General features: G+C 43.1%; 1 protein-coding gene across 1 annotated transcript in view; it reads left to right on the forward strand.

The window, feature by feature from the left end:
* Positions 1-2,541: 2,541 nt before the first annotated feature.
* The window catches only part of Focad (focadhesin), a 282,156-nt gene continuing 268,463 nt past the window's right edge, over positions 2,542-16,234 (forward strand). Inside the window, exons 1-3 of the mRNA XM_051164051.1 lie at positions 2,542-2,657; positions 5,877-5,951; positions 9,816-9,970. Coding sequence (XP_051020008.1) covers positions 2,601-2,657; positions 5,877-5,951; positions 9,816-9,970 — 287 coding nt within the window. The 5' untranslated portion in view covers positions 2,542-2,600. The remainder of the gene's footprint in view (positions 2,658-5,876; positions 5,952-9,815; positions 9,971-16,234) is intronic.

A 16,234-nucleotide genomic window follows, 5' to 3' on the forward strand; every position in this document is an offset into this window, starting at 1 on the left:
TGTGTGTTTGTGTGTGTGTGTGTGTGTGTGTAGGTCTGAGGACAGCTTGTTGGAGTCAGTTCTCCCTTGAGGTAGGATTTCGCTGTGTAGCTCTAGCAGGCCTGCAAATGGCCTGTACAGATCAGGCTGGCCTTGAAGATCCTCGAAGAGGTCCTCCTGCCTCTGCCTCCTGAGTGTTGTGAGTACAGGCATACAGCAGCACCCCAGCGCCTTCCACTTTGTTAATGCAAGGCCTCTCAGTGTTTCTGCTAAGCGGCATACTCCATGCTGTCCGGCCAGTGAGGTCTTAGGGTCATTACGTAGCTCTGTCAGGCACGGCACTCCTAATGTAGACCAGAGTGGGTCTCACAGGGATCTGCCTACCTCCCCCTGCCCCCCAAGTTCTGGGATTAAAGGCATGCACCACTACGCCTGAACTACATTTTCTGTTTAAAAACAATTTATTTAATTTTATTTTATGCGCATTGGTGTGGGGGCAAGGGTGTCAGATCCTTTGGAACTGGAATTACAGACAGCTGTAAGCTGCCATGTGGGTGCTGGGAATTGAACCCGGGTCCTTTGGAAGAACAGACAGTGCTCTTAACCACTGAGCCATCTCTCTAGCCCCCTGAACTACATTTTCTATAAGAAAAAAATGTTTTTTGTTTTTTGGTTTTTTTTTTTGCCGGTTAGATGGTAAATTCCATGGCTATAGACATTTTTGTCTGTTTCATTTGCTTTGTAGCCTAGGCACCTAGAATAATATGATAGCACTTAGATACATGCTAAACAAATACATTAATCCAAACATGTGAGATTTATGTCTTCACAGCTCCCCGCCCCCAATGTTTCATTCTCTCATCCCCCTTTCCTGGATTTCCTAAGGATTCACTTTAGGAATTCTGTTATGATATGTTGTGGAATTAGAAGAAGTTTCAAGAAGGTTGCAATTGACACATTGGGAAACTGAAGAAGTAGTGATTTGTTTAAGGCTCTGAACACATTTAGGACGGACTAGTTTGCAGTCTTAGAGCAAATTGTGTCAGTGCCATGAAGTGACAGATTCAGGGGAGTAAAGTTGAGCATAGGTGTGGAATCAAAGAGCCATAAATTACTCCCAGGGAATTTAACTTTGGATGAAGTAAAGAAAGTAGTTAAAGATGCTGCAGCCTTAATACAGTGCTTCTTTGTGTTTGCACGTGTGCTTATTTTTCATGAAGTAACTATTAGTCTGTGTTACTGTAATGGAGTATCTGAAACTAAAGGATTCAAGTATCTGTACTGATAGGCTTCTTGCTGGCAGAGTGCTGGAGCCCCTCAGGAGTCAGAAACAAGTGACATGTCTCCTTTTCTTTTTCTTTCTTTCTTTCTTTCTTTCTTTCTTTCTTTCTTTTTTTTCTTTTCTTTTCTTTTTTTTGTTTCGAGACAGTTTCTCTGTGTGGCCCTGGCACTTGCTCTGTAGACCAGGCTGGCCTCAAACTCAGAGATCCACCTGTTTCTGCCTCTGGAGAGCTGGGATTAGAGGAGTGCGCCACCACTGCTTTGGCTTGTCTCCTTATAAAGCCACCAGGATTCCATGGAAAAGGCCCTACCCTATGATTTTATTAACCCTAATCACCTCCTAAAGGCCCCACCTCCAAACACTTTGTTTCAGCTGCGTTTTCACCCTCTGAAGAGGTTAAATTTCAAAGCATGAATCCTCGGGTACATATTCAAACCGCATCCAAAACAGAGAGCATCTAGGTGTGGACAGTTTTGACCTTTGCTGCAGTGACCATGGGATTAAAACCCCAGCGTTTCAAGGGATGTAATTGGGTGGGAGCAGTGCTGCATGGGAGTTGGATAAATTGGTCCTCTTAGGGAATCCTCCTATTCTGTGTCCTCGTCTCTCTCCTCTTATTAAGAACAGTAAGGTTGAGAGGTTCGATGTAAACATTAACATTGGTGCGGATTCCTTCCTTGTTCTCATAAGGGACAAGTAGCTGGTTTTGATGTGTAGGTCTGAGGTCATGCCTGAAGTCCAGAGGCTCAGCTGCAGTTGGAGTCTTGCTGAGATGAAAGCTGCTCTCATAGGGAGGTGTGAGCTTAAACAATCCTGCCACAGTTTGACTTTCCCTTCAAGGATTTTTTTAAAAGGCATATTTATATTTTATATGTATGTGTGTGTGCCTGAGTGTGTGCGTGTGTATGTACCATGTGCATGCAGGTGCCGGGCAGTTGTGAGCTGCCACGTGGTCTCCACTACTGAGCCCTCCTTTTAGCCCTCTCTTGAAAGTTTTGATTCATGAAAGGATGAGCTTTTGTTGTAAGTATGTGGCTGTTTTGAAGGTTCTGTTGCATGAATTCATCTGTTTGAGAATTAACTTGTGGGAAAACATCAAGTTGTTGGGCATTTTTAGTTTGTGTATCAATGATATTTTTGAATGCTCATGTGGTTAACAGCAAAGGTTATGCTAAGAAGTGTCTGCAGGGGTCCATGTTTTGTTTTCATTGATGTTTTTAAAAATTACTTTTACGGGATTTGAGAAATAATTGGTTTGCACTCCAAAGCAATTAGAGGGTTAATAAATCACTTGTTTTATTACAGAAGCTGGATATATATACCTGTGAGAGAAGCAAAAATGTCAGACGATATCAGGAAAAGGTTTGAATTTCCAAATTCTCTTATCCAGTCACAGGTAATTTTTATTTATTTTTGCTGCATGGTAACAAATGAACACTTTTGGTGGACTATAAATTGAACTTTGTGTTTTCACATGAAATATTTTCTTCTACTTATGACTTATCTTAGTAAGCAATGTTTATATAAGCGTGTAAGTACATTTGAGTTACAGAAACTAATATTTAAAATTGTTAAATTTTAGCTTCTGTTTATTTCATGTTTCCACCTAGAAATAATATAATCTTGATTAATAGCTTCTGAATATGATTATTTTTTTTTGCCTATGTTTAATAATAGGAACAGATGTAGATTTTTAAACTATATCTCCACAAAGTTTGAAGAATTAATATTAAAAAGTTATATTCTACCTCTCTCTAACTATTAAGAATACTAAATTTAATAATAACAATATTCAATAATTAAAACACTCTGGATTAATGTGCTGTTTACCTGCTGAGATGGAAACTGGGATAATTTAATTTACAGAGCCTTTCAGTAATTGAGTGGTTAAAGTGATGACGGTTTTTCTAGCTGGCTAAGTAGGAGCATTCTGGTAAACCCTGGTACTATAAATGCTTATCATCACTTCCTGTGAGGGAAGCTAAACAGCTGGGGAAAGCCGGTGTGAAGACTTACCCTGGACAGCATCTTGGATCCTTTGAGCAGCTGCCTTCGGAGATGCCTGCTGTGGGAACTGACTTAGCTGGGAAGTGGGGAACCCTTCCATGAGGAGTAGAACACTCCTTATGCAAGATTCCCTTCTGCCTGGCTGAGTTGAAGTCATGCTCTGCTCCGTGCAGCACAGGCCCTTCCCCTGAAGAAGAAGATGAGGAAGATTCCGTTTACAATTTCCATTTTTCTGTGCTTGAGTAACCTTCACTAGCATAAATAAAAGGAAATGCTGACGTGTGTTACAGTTACATGAAACGGAATGTGTATATGTATATGTATATGTATTGTTAATTATAAATTGTCTGTTTCAGCTCTGTTACAGAAGTGAAGTAGCAAGGTAGCAAGATGTACCAGGTGTGGAGGTGTCAGAGTTGCATAAGGTCTTTTATAGTTTAAAAGATGAACGGAAAAGCAGATTAGAGAAATTGACTCTTGCTGGGAGTGGGGAGATGTGTAACATGAAGTTGATTTTCTTTTAGTCCTTTTCCTAACTGTGTGCAATAGCTTTTTTCTGTGTCTCTGTTGCATTTCATGCTGGTTCTTAGGTTCTTATGAGTGTGCCCTGTCTTTAGGAGTCACATAACAACTGTTACCTTTCTTAACCTCTGTGATTGACACACAGCCTTTTTTATTTTTATTTTTATTTTCATTTTGGAAATTAGATGGCATCTAGCCACTGCTGATAGCAGGTGAACTACAGTGGGTACCACATGCACATTTGTGAACTTGACCACTATTTCTTTTTAAAGATTTATTTTACTTATTATGTATACAGTGCTCTGCTTGCATGTACACCTGCAGGCCAGAAGAGGACACCAGATCACATTATAGATGGTTGTGAGCCACCATGTGGTTGCTGGGACTTGAACTCAGGACCTCAGGAAGGGCAGCCAGTGCTCCTAACCACTGAGCCACCTCTCCAGCCCGTCCACTATTTTCTAAATGAATCTAGAAGAGTTCTCCGAGTAACCTAAAATAAAAATCTCAAACTGTAGATGGCACTGTGCATTATAGACTAATTGGCAGTCCTTTTTAGTTCCTTAGTGATGGGTAAAATAATGGCGCATCTTTTCAGCAGATGGCCACGTACAGTAACGTTTGTGAAATAGAAACTTCTCATTGGTCTTCAGTTTTCTTATTCTTTTGCTAGAAGACAAAAGATAGCAGATTGAACTACAGTTTGTTTTTGTGTAAGTGAGTAATTTCCTTCACAAAATTCAAGCACTGAGGTCTTAAATCATTTGAGCATCAGGATTTGAAATGTACATGCACATGTGCGTGAAGGGTGCGTGTGCCTTGTAGTTCTTTGAGCTTTTCTAGAGACTTTGCAAGGTTGACAGCTGTTTTCAGCACTGCTGTAAGTGGTCCCAAGTGCAGCATGTACAGTTGTAGCAGGGAAAATTTCCCTAGCTGTGTACAAAATGGCTGTGGTGCTGCCAGCCAGACTTTTGTCAGGCCGCTGTGCCGGTTAGGCAGATGCTGAGGTGGTGGGAGGTAACATTCATGTATTTATGTAATCAACTCTCCTTAAGTCTGAGTTTCATTTTGGGCTCTTTGATTAAAGCAGAATGTGGGAAACTTTTAGAGATTTGTGAGACTGAAAACTTAATCAAGACCTAAAGCCTATGGGAAAAGGATAAATACATTAAAATAGGGCCGTGAGATGGCTCTGTGGGTAAAGACACTTACTGCTAAGCCCGAGGATGACCCGCGTTCAAACCTCTGGGCCCTCAAACCGGAAGGAAAGAATTGACTTCTGCACATGTGGGCTGTGGCATGCACGCCAGCACTTTTGTGTGCACGCACACACGTAAATGAATGTAAAAGTATTAGGAGAGATGAAAATGAAAATAGTAGGGTCTGGAAGAGAGAGGCCAGGGTGGAGGAGGGAGGAGGTTCTCTCAGGTCTGTGCAGCCCACATTCATAAAAATGAGGGTGATGTTTTTTCCCTCCATTTTTACTAAGGACACCATAAAACACGACAGATTGCATTTAGATGCAAAGAAGGTTTTAAAGACTGGGGTTTTTAGCTGGGCGATGGTGGCACCTGCCCTTGATGCCAGCACTTGGGAGGCAGGGGTATGTGGATCTCTGTGAGTTCGAGGCCAGCCTGGTCTACAGAGAGAATCAGGACAGCCAGGGCTATACAGAGAAACCCTGTCTCGGAAAAAACAAACAAACAAACAAAAAAAAACAATAGACTGGGGCTTTTGTCTCATGCTTTAATGGATTGTATAATTTCAAATTATCTTTAATATTAGGTGACAGGAATTTGAGCTGAGGGCTAATGATTTTAGCCTCTGTGAAGAATGGTTTGTTTAGTGCTCATCTGGGATAAATTGCCTACTTTGGAGGTTGTTCTGAAGACTTGGGTCACACATGTGGAGTGCCTCATCCAATGCTTTCTACATGGCACACAGCGAAAGGGACTTTAGTTTCTTAGCAGTTGACAGCACAGCTTGCTCATGCATGCAAATGAGGACCATATTGATTACTTTTAAATGCACTCTTTGGGAAGAACTTCTGAGTGCGGATGCTCATTAATTTTGTTTGTTCTTTTAGGCTGTAGGTCATCTTATTGCTGCTGTCCTAAAAGAACATGGTGTTTCAGAAAAGATACACCAATCCACGAACCAGGTCTGTGTTTAACTTTGTTTTGTGTTTGTGTGTGCCGCTGGTTAGTTTTTCTGTCAAAATGACAAAAGCCAGGATCACTTGAGAGTAGGGAACCTCAGCTGAGAAATCGCACCCATTATCTTCGCCTGCGGGCAACTCTGGGGGGGGGGCATTTTCTTGATTAATAACTGGTGTGGGAGTGCTCAGCTGGCTGTGGTGGTGCCACCTCTGGGCAGGTGGTCCTGGGTTGTATAAGAAACCAGGCTGAGCAAGCCATGGGGAATGAACCAGTAATCAGTGCTCCTTCATGCGCTTCACTTGCTGCTTTGAGTTTGTACCCTGCTCTCTCTTCCCGCTGGACCCTTTCCTCACCTGCTTGTTTCTGGTTATGGTGCTTGTCCCAGCAGTAGGCAGCCGACCAAGACTCTGCCCTTGCTTTCATTTTATTAAAATACTTCTGCCTGCTGGGCCGCACACCCTGTGCTTGCCTTGCAGTTCAATTCACTGTGGAAACAATCTTGAACTGGGAGGAGTTTTGCCTACAGCTCTTGTCTTGCTCCCCGCCCCCCCCACCGGCTTCCTTTCCCTCTCCTCACTTCTTCCATCTTCCATGTCCTCCCCCTTATTTTCCTCCCCCCTTCCCTTTGGCGTGTCAGGTTTTTATTCTGTCTCGTTCTTTTACCTTGGGCATGTATGACTAACTCCAGGAGGAGCCATGGGGAGGGTGGAGGAGGACGAGGCCATCATTGTGGGTGGGAGGAAGGAAGGGCACGCTAGAGAAGGTGACAGAAGTCCCCCTGAGGGAATGTTTTTAGCAATAGAGAAAATGGACTCAGGGCCTGAGTTCAGGTGTGGGAGATTTCTCCTGCTTCAGCTCAGCCCTGAGTGTAAATTTTAAGTTGGGAAGGCCTTGGGTTGATGGTTGGAGCTGGAAGAAAGCTTCCTGTCCCGAGCCAGGCCAGGAAGCAGTGCTTGAGAGCTGATACAAAATTAGTCAGGCTTTGGCCAGTTGGTATTGTGTATTTTGACTTGCTAGGCACAGGTGCCCGTGTGCAAACTGCAGAAACAAGACATTTCTTTCTCCCAACAAAAATCGATTGCTTTCCTTTTCCTTACGTTCTCTCTGCTACACAGGAGTGTGTATGTGTGTATCTGTGCATGCAGATGTAGCTCAGTGTGCTTTTGTGTGCCAGAGGACAGCTTGTGAGAGTATGCTGTCTTTTCCTGTCATGTAAGTCCTAGGGTTTGAACTCAGGTTGCTTGGCTGAGCCACATTGCTGGCCCTCACATTCTTTCTGCCTGTTGATGTGCGGATATTAGTGTAGTGGTTACTTCACTAATTAGCACTTACCTGTGTTTGTAGTGGTCGTGTGAATCAGGTTTCCTGGGAACCCTGATCCCAGCCATACCAGTAATCACATTATGAAGAAATCCTAGTGATCTTACCTAAATTGCTTGGATTTATTGAATGTTACATCCTTTTAAGTAAATGTTTGCTTTTCCACTAGTAAATGAATACCTACCTCTAGAAGGACACGGTGTCATCTTAGGCGAGGTTATTAATCCAGTTACCATATTTTTCTGGCTTGATAACAGAATAATGGCATTTAAGACCCTAAGCTATTGTGAAAACAAATTTTCTTCTGAATAGAAGGGGAAACAGAATATAAATGTTTCCTTTCTACAGTGGCTGACTTTTAACTCTATTGTTCTTTCATAGTGGAGTCTTTTTTTTTTTTGTTTTTGTTTTTGTTTTTTGTTTTTTTGTTTTTTTGAGACAGGGTTTCTCTGTGTAACAGCTTTGGCTATCCTTGAACTCACTCTGTAGACCAGGCTGGCCTTGAACTCACAGAGATCCACCTGCCTCTCCCTTCCCAAGTGCTGGGGTTAAAGGTGTACGACACCAACGCCTGACCATAGTGGAGTCTTAAGACTGCAGAGATGTTCAGCTGCTGCAGTGGAAGGGCCGCACAGTGCTGTTTGCTTCTCTGCGAGCTGCAGACTCTGAGTTTTCCTTGAATCGTAGACTTCTTTCTTCCTCTTAATTTGGTGTGGTGGTGTGTGTATGTATGTGTGATGTGCTCTGCGGTCTGTGGTGTGTGTTTATGTGTAGTGTGTTGTGTGTGATGTGTGGTATGTATGCGTATGGTATGTGGTGTAGTGTGATGTGTGTGACCTGGCATGATGTGTGTGTGTGTGTGTGGTGTGTGTGTATATGGGATGTGCAATGTCGTTTGTGTATGTGTGTGATGGGTGGTGTGTATTTGAATGGTATGTGGTGTGCTGTGTATATGTGTGGTGTGTGTGTGTGTGTGTGGTGTGTATGTGTGTATGGTATGTGGTACGTATGTAGTGTGTGTTGTGGTGTGTGGTATGGTGGTGTGTGGTATATGTCTGTTGTATGCAAAAATTTGGTGTGTGTGTATGTATGTTGTGTGTGCAAGGGTGTGTGTGTGTGTGTGTGTGTGTGTGTGTGTGTGCTGGTGTGCCCACCTTTCATGCGAATGTGGAGGCTGCATGAGGAGATTAGGTATCCTGTCCCATGTTCTGGTTCTGTTACTTTCAGCCTTACTCCCGCGGGGCCGAACCTCTCAGTAAGCCTGGAGCTTTGGTTTTAGTTTGATTAGGGGCTGGCCCGCCTCAGCGTACCCCTGTCTCCTCCTGGGCTGAGGATGCAGTTTCTCTTACTTGTGTTACAAATCATTTGCCCGCTGAACCGTCTCCACAGCCCCCAATCACAACACTGTGATAAACTGCATCCAAAGAGAAGAAAAACAGCTTCATTGTATGTTTATCATCATTAACTTTTTGTTACTTTAAATTATATGCAAGTATGTAGGGGTTCTGGCCTGGAGCTCGTTAAAGGCACCTAATGGTGGTTTCTGCGAATCGAACTTGGGTTCTCCAAAGGAGGGGGCAGTGAAGTCCATGCTGTTAATCACCGAGCCACCTCTCTCTCTCCCTCTCTCTCTCTCTCTCTCTCTCTCTCTCTCCCCCCGCCCCCTTCTATGCACTAAGATTACATGCTTGTTACCATGACATTTCTTTTACTTAAAAAAGAAAAAAGAACGTAAACCTCAACAGATTTAACTCAAAATACATTTAAATGTGGATTTATTATTTATAAGTAGATCTTTCTGAGGTGGGGGCCCCATGAGTTCTGAGAAAGTGAAAAAGCTCACAGTTCTGTTTTCAAAATCAGAACTTCTGTTGACTTCTCTGTCCATCTGGTATGTTTCTGTGAGTGAATGTAGATTCTTAGTGCGAGGGGAAAAGTCATGGTATTTTTTCTTGGGCACAATAATTCTTTTAGGACTTGTTGCTAGCCATCACAATGGGCAGTTGGGTAGTTGCAATGGGCAGTTGCTGGTCCTGTGCCCCGATGGCTCCCTCTGTCATGGCTCACATTGGAGTCGAGAGGTTGGATGGAGCTGAAGTGTGTGAAGGTCTTAGAGCTTGGTGGCAGAAGAGTAGGAACATTCTGAAAATGGCACTGCCATAGAAGCTTCAGGCACAGATAGTATTTGGAGTTCAGTTAGGTGAACTGACTGACCAACTGATGCTGTTGGGGTCCAGTTAGATTTTGTAGCTCAGCAGGTGCTAGAGCCAAGTCTTCACCGTGAGCTTGAACTTGGCCTTCACTTCTGCCTGCCTCCTGCCTTATTGTGCAGCCAGACCCCAGGGAGAGAGACACTACATCAGAACATATCCATTCCCTTTCCTGGAAAAGAGGTTTTCGTTTCTGATAGGAGCGAACTGACAAGGGCAGCATCCTTGGTACAGAAGCTAGCCCGCTGTGAATGAGTTACATGTTGATGAGTGGTTGAGCTTGTGTGCGCGTTTCTCCTCATCCTAAGTGTCTTTTAACCACTGGTTTGCTTTCAGACGGCTGCCTTGAACTTGCTGTGGGAGAAGTGCTGCAGTGACAATGTGGTGGTTCGCACAGCCTGCTGCGAGGCTCTGGTGGCACTTGTTGCTCAGGGCCATGCAGAGTTCAGCTATGTTCTCAACGGGATACTCAACCTGATTCCCTCTACCAGGTACGCCTGCTGCCGTGTTTGCTCAAAGGTCGAAGCTTTTAGAAACCCAACTCACGGACTTCCTGCTCAGGATCATGGATTTGTGCTGCAATAATGAATTGACTCATTTTTAAGGAGGAAACTTGCCATAAGGATTTCTACTCGCACAGTGACACAGTTTTTACATTGTATTGGCTATCTGCCGCAGTCAGCCCTTGGCACCAGCAATGCGTATTAGAAAATCATAACACGAGTTTCTCTTAAATATTTGGTGATAGAGGAGCGTGTCTTGAGTATTCCTGGGAGCAAGGTTTTTGAAGTTGTTTTATATAGCATTGTTTAGTCCATTCACAGACGGAGGGTAATAGAAATGGCGGAGGGTGACAGGGGTCTGCTTCTTTCCAAGATGGTCCAACAGGATCATGGTTGAAGCAGGAACACCGGACAGTCTTCCCGGAGAGATGAGAGCTGGGTGAGATCCGTGACACAGTGCTGACACAGCGCAGCCGAGTCTCTGGGTTCTAGCCGCAGCTCTACCACAGAGAAAAAGAAATTGAATACAATAGTACCCAAACCATCTTCCTGGAAAAGGAGTTGCTGCTCTTTGCTTGGAGAAATGCTTTTCTGGAAAAGACTGTTGTTAACACTTAATGAACTTCCCTGTACCCAGCAGGATCCAGGCACCCTGTGACACACACTCTTGCCTTTGCTCTGCTGCTGAAGAGTTTGGCCTTCCTGATGACACGGGAGCCTTCCCTTCCCTAGAACTTCGTAGGGACTCAGTCACACCACATCAGTGATGGGGCAACTCCAGCCTTTTTGGGAGAGCATTTGCCCATGACTGCTCACTGACCAGCAGCCACAGTTTATCCAGGTTGGCAGGCAGGCAAGCAGAAGCTCTGGTTCATTTTTAAGTGATAGTGCCTCACACCCCCCTGTCCCACAGTAACTGGGATGATGAGACAGCTGTGGCTGTGGCTCACATGACCCTGGAGCTTCCCAGGCTCCCTTGTTCAATGTTTTCCTTCGCACTTCTATTGTCATGGCATAATGTGGAGTGCTTCATCTCTTTCCTGTCTTCAGAGGGGCTGTGATGAGCAGTGTGTAAAAACCATTCTGTTTTGCATTCTGTTAGTCTTCTTTACCTCTATTCTTCTAACATTAAAAAAAATAAATCAATAAAATATTAAAAACAAAACAAAACTATCCAGCTTCCTCTAGTCACTTCTTTGTATAATATTTGATTATCAGATTTATTATATATCTTTCTATCTATAACCCTAAACCCTGTCTCAGGGTATATATGTCTTCCCACAACCTCTCTATGTGGATATAATGTCACTGTTCACCTTTCTGAGGTCAGCGCTCCTTCCCTTCTCCTCCGGTGTCACCTTCATTGTCTTTCAACACAGATACTTGTGCCCTTTCAGCTCTGTGTCTTGCTCTCACGTACTATTCTGACCTGTGTTTTGGTGTCTCATATAATCTTTGAACTTAGTAGATGACTGAATGGTTCTGAAAAAGAAAGGATTGTGTTGGCACTAAAATGTATTCATTTTGTTTCTAGGCACACGCGCACCAAGAGAAAGAGAGGTAGAGAATATTAGTAATTTTAGAAGTAGCCTATTAAAAAGCAGCTTTTGGATCCATTAAAGAAGTCACTTAGAATCTGGTGCAGTGGTGCACACTTGTTGTCCCAGCACTCAGGAGGCAGAGGCCGGCAGATATGTGTGAGTTAGAAGCCAGCCTGGTCTACAGAGTGAGTCTAGGATAGCCAAGGCTACCCTGTCTTGAAAGAAAACAAGAGCAACAACAACAAAATGTCATTTTGAGAGGATTTTTGAAAGTAAAGATTTTTATGTCTTTCTAACTCATTAGGTGGCTTTAAGTAAGTCACACAGATTTTTGTCTTTTTTTTTTTTTTTAATCAAGTACCAATAATGGTGTCCATCCCCCATAGTTTTCAAATGCTTTAAAATCTCTAAGTATAGAATCTACTTGTATTGTGAGTTATATTGCTTGGGCTAATGAGTTGGCTCAGTGGGTAAAGGTTCTTGTTCCTGACCTGAGGCGTGGTGGTAGGAGGAGAGAGCTGCGGCCTATGTGCCTGGACATACACATAGAAATTGGAGCTGTATTTCTTACATTAGACCATTAGTAACCGAGAAGACCAAAACAGCGCCTACGTGTATTACGATAACATTTAGGGCTGCAGAGACAGCTCGTTGATTTTGAACACTTGCTGTTCTTCCAGAGGATCTGGGTTTGACTTCTAAGCACTCACAGCCATCTGCTGTGACGTATGTAGTGCATACACATACAAACAAAAGAAAAAGAGCAGTTAGGCCAGGTTTGGGTATTCACCTTTAATTCTAGAGGATTAGCTTAGAAAATTATGCTGGCAAGCGATATTAGTCACACATCAGTATAAGTCCTCAATCACTATTATAAACCATAACGTATAAACATTGCTAATAGTGAGTAAGTCTGCCATCTGGTTGTAATTGCCAGTAACATTATTATTTCTTAAAAGTGCAAATGTGTTTTAGACTAGGTATAGCATATATACTGGTTTAAGAGACAAAGTCCCTAGTTTCCTTGCTCTTTGTTTTTCTCTGTAGTGGCAGACTGATACTGGGTCTTAGCATCTTTTAAAGATTATTTTTTGTATATATGATATATATGTATATATATCATGCATAATAAATGTTAATTGTTAAAAGATACATATATAACTAAACATTCACATGCACATATATTTCCTTTTTCTCAAACTAGAAGATTTATATATTATGCATATATAGTTTATATAATTAAACATTTTTTAAAAATGTAGATCCATTGTCATTTTAAATCTTTTAAAAATCATGTGTATTTTATTATTTCATGTGTATGGGTGTTTTGTCTGTGTGTATGTTTGTGTACTATGTACATGTCTGGTAGCCGTGGAGGCCAGAGGAGGACATTGGATTCCTTGGGACTAGAGTTACAAAGAGTTGTGAGCCACCACATGGGTTCTGGGAGTCAAACCTGGGTCTCAGCTATCTCTCTAGCCCTCATAAAATACTCTTGATGCTACATTTTGTGTGTGTTTGTGTGTGTGTGTGTGTGTGTGTGTGTGTGTGTGTGTAAAGCCTATTTTGGAACTTATTCCTTAAATGCATAGAATGTTCTGATTTTTTTTCTACCTGCATGATAATTCTATTGTATGGGGATAATCATAGTTTACCATTTTTCTATTTTTCAGTCTTTTGCAAATATAGGCAGTGCTTCAGTGACTATTCTTTAAAATAATATTTAAGAACTAAATTTGGGGCTGGAGAGATGGCTTAGTGGTTAAGAGCACCGTCTGTTTTTTCAAAGGACCCTGGTTCCACTCCCAGCATCCACATGGCAGCTCACAACTGTCTGTAACTCCAAGGTCTGACACCTTCACACCAATGCCCATAAATTAAAATAAAATAAAATATTAAAAAAAAAAGGGGCTGGAGAGATGACTCAGAGGTTGAGAGTACTGACTGCTTTTCCAGAGGTCTTGAGTTCAATTCCCAGCAACGACATGGTGGCTCACAACCATCTATAATGAGATCTGGTGCCCTCTTCTGGTTTGCTGGCTCACATGCAGGCAGAACACTGTGTACTTAATAAGTAAATAAATCTTTAAAAAAAAAAGAACTAAATTTGTCCTTTGATAATTTTATACAATGCTTTTGATCCTATTCATCCCCTAGCCCCTCCCACATCTATCCCGACCTCTCTACTTACATGACTTTGTTTCTTTTTATTTTTTTCTTTAAATCCATGGACTCTTTAATTTGTGCTGCCCAAATCCTCTTGGCTGTGAGCTCATGCCCTAGAGTAAGGTCAGCCTGCCAGAGCTCACACCCTTAAAGAAAACAGACTCTCCATCCATCAGCTACGATCAGCTGTATAGCTCCTCAGCTGGCGTGGGACTAGCTCCTCTCCAGCTTAGCATCTTTGTGAGGCTACTTCTCACACTCACTGCGAGCTCACAAGTGCGGCTGCCCTGTTGTATTCAGAGAACAGTTTCACTGTAGTCATCTACTGCCTTAGACTCCTTCCACTCCTTCCTTTATGCTCCTGGTCCTTGGGAGGATGGCCTACCACATGGATGTCTCCTTCAGGCCTGAGCACTCCACAGTCTCTTATTCTCCTCACGGTGACCACTTGAGGGCCCTGTGTTAATAGCTGTCTACTACAAGAAGAGGCTCCAGTGCACCCATCTGTGGGGACTGTGATACGTTGTTAAGAACTGATTTAACACTCTGACCATTTAGCAGGATAATAGTTGTAGTTTCTCATCCAGGGCCTATCACCTATTAGGCACAGGTTCTTAGCCAAGTAACAGTGCTGTGGATGGGTTCTGTCTTACGGAGCGGCCTTAAATCCAACCAGAACGTGTCTGGTTATTCCAGTAACATTCATGCCACTATTGAGCCACACTGGTCATATCTTTCCTGGAAGGAGGTTACTGTAGCTCTCAAGATCCACAGCTGGCCGAGAAAGACACTGTTCACCCTCCCACTGGAGGTGTTTATAGCATCTTCTTGTACTTGAAAGGTAGGCAGTGAGGATGAAGTTTCTAGGTCTGTACATACTTGGTTTCTCCATTCTTGTTCTATGTCTCAAGTTCTGGAGGGTAACCAACAGTAATAACAGGAACGTATAATTTTTTTGGGGGAGGAGTGGGAGTATGGAACCCCATTGGCCAACTCTAAAAGACTCATTTCCGGCATTGAGCTTTTACTAACTTATGATGTCTAGTTCAACACTGCATTGTGTTCATGCCCCCACCTCGCTTTATAAGGCACTATCATTTAAACTCACTTTACACACACACACACACACACACACACACACACACACCCCTGCCCACCCACCCATACATATACCCACATAGACACAGACACAGACACAAACACACACAGAGAGACACAGAAAGACACACAAACACACATACCCCCACACAGACACACATACACACATACACACACACACACACAGAAGCACACACAGACACACAGGGAGACACACCCACACCCACCCACACATACAGGCACATAAACACAGAGACACAGACACAGACACACACACACACACACACACACACACACACACACACACACGCTTCTGTAATAGTAGATTTCCATGTGGCTTTTGGCTTTTTCTAAAGGTTATTAGTGTTAGTTGACCTCAGCCAGTGACTAATCTTACACATGAGTCATTACTAGGCTTTAGAATTCCTTGGAAATGTGGCCAGAAATAAAGAAGAAAGCTTTAATTTTTACAGTGTGCAAATATGGACATTCTGACAATGAAAGTGTGTGGGGAAATTTTTCTTTACCTGAGAATGTTTATGTAGGCTAAACTGTTAACCACAGGGAAATGTCGCTGAAGCAGTCCCTGAAGCTAGCCAGCTTGTTTTGTGCATGTCAGTGTGAGTGTGAGCATGGATGAGTGTGTGTGTGGGTACGTGCTCATGTGTGAGCATGGATGAGTGTGTGTGGGTACGTGCTCACGTGTGAGCATGGATGAGTGTGTGTGGTAAGTGCTCACTGGAGCATGGATGAGTGTGTGTGGGTACGTGCTCACGTGTGAGCATGGATGAGTGTGTGTGGGTACGTGCTCACGTGTGAGCATGGATGAGTGTGTGTGGGTACGTGCTCACGTGTGAGCATGGATGAGTGTGTGTGGGGTACGTGCTCACGTGTGAGCATGGAAACAGGTTGGTGGGGTTACTGTGCTCACGTGGGAGCATGGAGGAAGTGTGTGGGTTTTTGCTCAGGTGTGAGCAATGATTGTTGGTACGTGCTCACGTGTGAGCATGGAAACAGGTTATTATGAAGCCGCAGGCGTTGCTTCTCAGGTGAGGTCCATCTTTCTTGCCTTGAGTGTACACTAACATATCTTTATCACCCAGAATCCATAGTTTACTTTAGCAATAACTCTTGGCATGGCAAGTCTTAAGGATTTGGACAAATTGTCTAAGAGCATTGAATTAGGTTTCTTTTCACTCTGACCAAATACCTCACAAGCAACAGGTTTGTGTTGGCTATAGCTTGTGGGCACAGAGCCTATCACAGTAGGAAGTGGGCAATGAACAGGTAGCTCCATAGTTGCAGGAGTGTGGGCTGTAATCCTTCAATATTTTTGCTTTTTGAGCTGGTGAATTCTTGGCCAGAAAGACCCTGAAAAGATTAGGTTAGCTGGCTACAGGGATTTGCCTATTTCTACCTCTCAATTGCAAGCCTGTACCACTGTGCC

Source organism: Acomys russatus, chromosome 2 (assembly GCF_903995435.1).
Source record: "Acomys russatus chromosome 2, mAcoRus1.1, whole genome shotgun sequence".
Lineage (NCBI taxonomy): Eukaryota > Metazoa > Chordata > Mammalia > Rodentia > Muridae > Acomys > Acomys russatus.